Raw genomic sequence first — 6,000 nt, 5'->3', positions numbered from 1 at the left:
TGTTGCTCTGGTGGAGACAGTACAGTCCTCTCACCTCTTATTGTCTGTGACTTATAAATTACTTTAGAGACAAGGTTAGTCTTATGTCCTTTCTTAGTTCAACATTTTATGTTTATTTTACAAAGTATACTTGAAAGTGCCTTGACCCTTGGGTCATTCATTGGATTAAATTAACCTAATAACATTCTTAAAGCTATTTCACAAAAATACATACCAATAGTCATGTTGTCTTCTTTTTTCACTTTATTTTAAATAGGTGATTTAATTCAAAAACATTCTCTGAAAATATGAGATTTAGATTTTTTTTAAATTTATTAAAAAATAAATTTGTTTCCAGGCCCAGATATAAATACACAATTATTTACTTAATTATCACACAGCAATGTAAAGCAACATTGATTCTTATTCTTTTGGAAAATAGACTATCACAGGAAGGTCTTTCTTACCTTTATATGAACTTTTTAAGTTTGGCTCTAAATGAGTGACAGCTATATAGCCACAAAGCCTTAGCCTCTTATATCTAGAAACTTCTTTTAGGCAATTTAAAGCATTTTATTAATGAGAGAAACTGGAATGGGATGGATTAAAGAATTTAATTGAGGAAACATGGAGACAGCTATTAAAACAGCATGTCAAGTTTGTACATCTTGCTGCCCTTAAGAGTTATTAAATTTCATTCATGAGAAAATTCTATTCATTCTTCTCTTTCTCAGGACACCCTGATCACTCACACAAATCACCTCCAGTGGAGAACAACACAAGAGCCAGAGCTTCTGTTGGACTCTGCTGTCAGACAAGTTATTTTACATGGGCCATTTGTGTTTTTCATGGGAAAAGTCTTTTTAATTGATTTATTCATTAAACGATAAATGTGTAAATGTGTTATTACATAATTTATGGCATTTTTCCAGTGCAAGCTTTATTCATGTGAGTAAACTATTATCATCATTAATGCAATACTACATCTTGTCTGTTCAGCAATGAAGGAAAACAATGAGGACTTCATTGACCCTGTAGTTTATTTAAAACAATGAAAGTGAACCTAAGAGTTTAGAAAGAGAAGAACTTATACATAAAGGAGATGTTATAAGACCTTCGTTTGACAGTGCAATCATTAAGATTATAATAGGATAGAATAAGTCAGTCTTAAAAAATAGCAGATGAATTCAGCAGAAATTTTAGGTCAGATATCCTAAAGCAATTAATTATAAAAATTATGCTAACACAAAAGCAAGCATGCAAGGAAATGTACACTCTTTATCTTGAAGTATTAATGAGCAAAGATTTTTTTTCCTCTTGGTTGAATCTCTGAAACACATTATGATGAAATTTGCTTCCTGAAATGGTACAACGTAGGTAGCTACATAATCTACTGATGGTTCCAATTTCTGTGATCATTTTTCACTTGACTAATGTCTTTGAATTCTTCCAAAATTTGGCTTGGTGAGCACATTCTCTTTGGTTATTCTGTAGAAAGATTAGAGGCAGGAGCTATAAAAGAGTGCTACATGACATGGTTATTTTTAAACACATAAGGAAATCATTGCACAAAATAAATTTCAGGATTCTAAATTCTTACAGTTGTCTTTGAATATAAGTAGTAAAACAAGATGAAAGGCATCTCCATGCAATTTAGCTGTATTGGAGATTTTTTTTGGGGGGGGGTAAAGAAAACACAGATTTTTTTTTAGCAAATCTATTCTAGAAGCCTATATAAGAAACAAATATAATTATTCTGCTCCTACTGTCTCAAGAGCTGGGAAGCTAACAGGTAACAGAGAGCTGGTCTATGAGGCAGACCAGAATGGGTTGAATTATATATGCCTGTTTGAATGACAAGCTCTCAAGGCTATAAGATCTTTTTTAGGAATAGCTTTTTTTTCTTTCTTTCTTTTTCTTTTTTCCTGCATGGAAACTTACTTCTGAGTTCCTTTCTGATTCTAGTGCATGAAAGAAGGGCAAAAATAAGCTCGTCTTCCCCACTGTACCCAGAATCTTCACCTTCTTTTTGGGAGGTTGGACTAATTTTTATGTCCCAGAGAGCACATTAAAGGGATGCGAGAGTCTTTACTATTATAGAAACAGGGCATTTTCCACTTTTCTCTTATTTGAGTGCTATAGGAACTATACCCCAAACATTCCCTATGACAGATGGTCCAGTGGGGTCACATGTGGCAGATGACTTACTCTCATTCCTCACTAAGCACAAAGCACGTGCAAGTTCAAGGAGGTTAAAGTAGTTCATTACCTTAATTGTTCCCTAACATTGATTCTTGTTGAGAAGGAACAGTCACTCTCACCTTTCATGCCTTTGACTTGTAAATCAGTTTAGAAAAATATTTCATAAATGGACAAAAACATTTTCAATGATTTTGGGTTCTCTGGCATTTCCTGTGGGGGGGCATTCTGTTTTAGAACTCATTTCACAAACTTACTAAGATGCTGCGGGTAATTTCATTTACACAAATACAGGGAAGTTAAGGGAAGTTAAATGATTCTACACTGGTTCGCCTTTACACATATGTGAGACATAAACAGAGAATGAATCAGAGCATTCATCCTACTGATGTGAAGTGCATGTGATTCCTGGGGACACTGTATTCTGTCTTCTTCTGTGGTTTTGCTAAGCTGCCCTTCCACTAGAACTACCTGCCCTGGGTCATATCCATCTCTTCTTCATGAATGACCCCATGTGATTCCATTTCCAGAAACCTTAGCTACCTCTGCCTGTCACTCTTCTATCTTAAAATGACTCCCTTCAATAACCACTTCTCTTTCCTCCATTAGACTCTCAACTTCTTAAGACAGAGATTCATATGAGTACATAATGTGGGTGTAATACCCAGTCCACAGTAAGCATTTAATACATGCTTGTTGTATTTAATTGAATTAAATTTACAAGGGCATTCTAATACACTGTGGTGTATTAACTGCCCCAACTTTTATGGCCTACTGCCCAGAAAGTCAAGATTGCCTTTAAAAAAAAGGGGGGGGGGGCTGGGTTGTGGTACAGCGGCTCACCTAGCACGCTCGCGAGGCACTAGGTTCCACCCTCAGCGCCACATAAAAAGGTATAATGTCACCATAATAAGTAAGTAGCTCGAAGTGCACAGTAATTTTGGAAACAAAATATTAGGATTTAGGTGGCAATCCTTCCATTTTTAAAATTGCATCAAAACTTTTTTTTCTTTTTTAATAAGGCAGACAGAAGAGGGCTATTTTACAGATATTTGTTCCAGCTGCAGGTCTCATTATACGGTAATCAAGAGTGAATGTGGCATCTGACTCAAAAGCTTTTGTTGTTGTTTTAAGTATCTGCAGATGGAGTTTAATTAATCCTTTTAAATGAGAATCGCAGCTATTCCATTCATTCTAGTAACAGGAACTTCCTAAGACTGTGGAATTAGGTAATAATCATTGTTAAATTTTAAGAAATCACAGGATACTCTGCTGAGCCAAATCCTGCATGTAACTGTGTAGTGTGGTAGAGATCTTTCAAACTTTAACTTTTTATGATCCCAAAGTCTGGAAAACCTAGCAATTTCTTAGAAGGTAGGTCCTTGATCCAGAGTGGAAACTGAAATCTGGAGGTTTTCAGGATCCACAATCTGGCATGAGTTTTGATAATTATGGGAAAAACTTGACTTGATTTTGTAGAAAGCAGAATAGATCCCTTTTGCTGAGCACTCAAACTCATTCCATAAATTTGTTCTTGGTGTGGACCTTTTCCAAAATAGATATTACTTGGGTTTACACTTCAGGCAAAATGTGCTGGGCACTATACGCTTTCTTAGTGACAAGTCATAATCAATGAAATAATTGCGATGGACTGGGGATTTAGAGAAGCAGGAGAAACAGCAGCCACTCCTCAGCTTTTATGAATTGCTGTCATGATGATATGAGGGTACATTTTCCCCCAAGGGAATACTAATATCTGGATTTGTTTTCAAAATGTAAAAATCTCCAACTTTTTAAAGGTTGGCAATAACTTCTCTTTTTGAAAAACACTATGTGGATCGATACTGTTCTGCACGAACAAAATGTACCTGCAATTCTCCACATTGACTTCACACCCTGGAGTGGAAGTGACAACAGGGCCCAGAGCTGGGCCAGCTGCGCAGAGGAGGTCACTGAGGAACGGAGCCTGCAGCTCCCAGGCTGGGCACTTAAAATGGCCGAGAACAGTTTTAAAGGCTTTATTTACCTATGGTAGCTCATTTAATCCTCACTAAGCTCTAGAAGGTTGATACTTCACTATCTTCATGTTAAAAGAGGATTGGGAGCTTGCCTAAGGTTACAACACTCATAAATGTTGGAATATGGATTTGAATATGGATTTGAACTATTCAAATTATATCCAGAGTTGGGTCTCCTAGATACATAACACCGAAGTTTGGGAAATAAGAAGTACACAAAAGAACTTGGTTTTTCTCTTTCACTTATATTTGATTTACTTTTTCTTTCTTTCTTTCTTTTTTTAAAGACACTCTGTGCCTAGGGAAGAATCTCACTAAGATAAAGACAATTTTCACATTACAAAAAAATTAATTCCCATTACAAAAAATTAATCTTATAAAAGTAACATTAATAAAATAGAATCTAAATGAATTCTGATTGGTTATCCCCTCCCCAGCTCAGAAAGAAATAGCTTACTAATTAATTTCCCTCCCAAAAGGCAAAAGACAACACAAATACCTGTCTGTCCCATTTCAACAGAATTTAAAGGCAAGTCTGTGTCTTCCAAGGAGACAGGTTTTATGACTGGTGGACTTTTCTATGAATAAAAAAACCAGAAAACCATTAGCATCACATTTCAAAATCAAAGACAATAAAAATTAAAACACCTCAGATTAAAAATATTTCTTCTACAGTATTTTTTCCTTTTGGCTGAAATTCACTTTGTAGAGTTTTTTAACAGATATTAATAAACATTGATTTAAACTTACATTTACATTTCTAAATAAAATGTGTTTGGTATTCAGTAGGTGCAATAGCACCCCATATACAGACTCTTCCATATGTCCTTGTTGTAATGAATAGTGAAGATAGAAATAAAAAGAATGAGGGTATGATTCCTTAGTTACGTTAACCAGAACAAAATTCTTCTGTAAACACGTAGAAAATTCTCTAGATTTTGCCAACTATTTCATTGACTTTTTCAGGTTTTGTAACACTGACCAAAAGAGAATACTTTTGGCAAGTATTCTCAAATAGAAGATGATTTTCCTCTGATATTTATACTTCAGACAGGAGAATTCATCTCATATTCAAATACTTTAAAAAATCTCTCAAAATTCAGGTTAATAAACAACTTTACTTGAAAATGACCATAGATCATAGGATTGGGTGATTATTAAAGTTGCCTAGAGAAAGACTTTAAAAGGAAGCAGACAAGAAGCACTGTATGTAGATTTGCCATCATTCATGTTGATATGGCCCCACCACAGCTGTGTGGTCACCCCTGCGAATAAGCTTTTTTAAAAAAGAGTTCAGATAGTGCTTATGGTCTAAAGACCACAGAGCGAGATTAAGAATAGAAGATGAATGCACACCCAACTGTACCCATCTAATATAGTTAGGAATTTAGGATGTAGGATACAGATTCAGGGACAGCATCAAAACTACACAGATAGATGTTGTGTCTTAGGTGGAAGGTTATGTATTTTGGGAAGCTGTATCACATGCATTTAAAAATAGCTTTAGAGATTTTTAAAAATCACAGGCTAAAAATTCATGGGTAGATTTTGAAAAATCTGCTTTGGGAAATTTGAGAATAGTAAAGCATTAAAATTTTAAACAATCTAAATATATAATATTATTTTAAATATTTTGTAGGCTAAGTAAATAGTATAAATAAAAAAAATGACTATTTTATCTGTATTTGGGAAAATAGGGGATAGATTTCTAAATGGGGGTTACCTTAAATTGGGAAAGGGAGAAGGAGGCAGAGGGGAAGAAGAAGCAATAATTCTGTTAGAGTGACTCAGTGACTTCATGTGT

At 34.9% G+C, this 6,000-nt stretch overlaps 1 protein-coding gene across 2 annotated transcripts in view; it reads right to left on the bottom strand.

Annotated features, from left to right (window-relative positions):
* Positions 1-220: 220 nt before the first annotated feature.
* Positions 221-6,000, bottom strand: part of LOC124103095 (glycophorin-A-like) — a 29,914-nt gene continuing 24,134 nt past the window's right edge. For both annotated transcript variants that reach the window (XM_046459582.2, XM_046459583.2), the window contains 2 exons: positions 4,696-4,774; positions 221-1,467 (listed from right to left, as the gene is read on the bottom strand). In XM_046459582.2, the coding sequence (XP_046315538.1) occupies positions 1,463-1,467; positions 4,696-4,774 (84 nt within the window). In that variant the 3' untranslated portion in view covers positions 221-1,462. The remainder of the gene's footprint in view (positions 1,468-4,695; positions 4,775-6,000) is intronic.

Source organism: Marmota monax, unplaced genomic scaffold (genome assembly GCF_021218885.2).
Source record: "Marmota monax isolate L192 unplaced genomic scaffold, Marmota_monax_Labrador192_F-V1.1 WCK01_AAM20220418_F8-fsc00039, whole genome shotgun sequence".
NCBI classification, from domain to species: domain Eukaryota; kingdom Metazoa; phylum Chordata; class Mammalia; order Rodentia; family Sciuridae; genus Marmota; species Marmota monax.
This window is presented reverse-complemented; position numbering and strand designations above follow the sequence as displayed.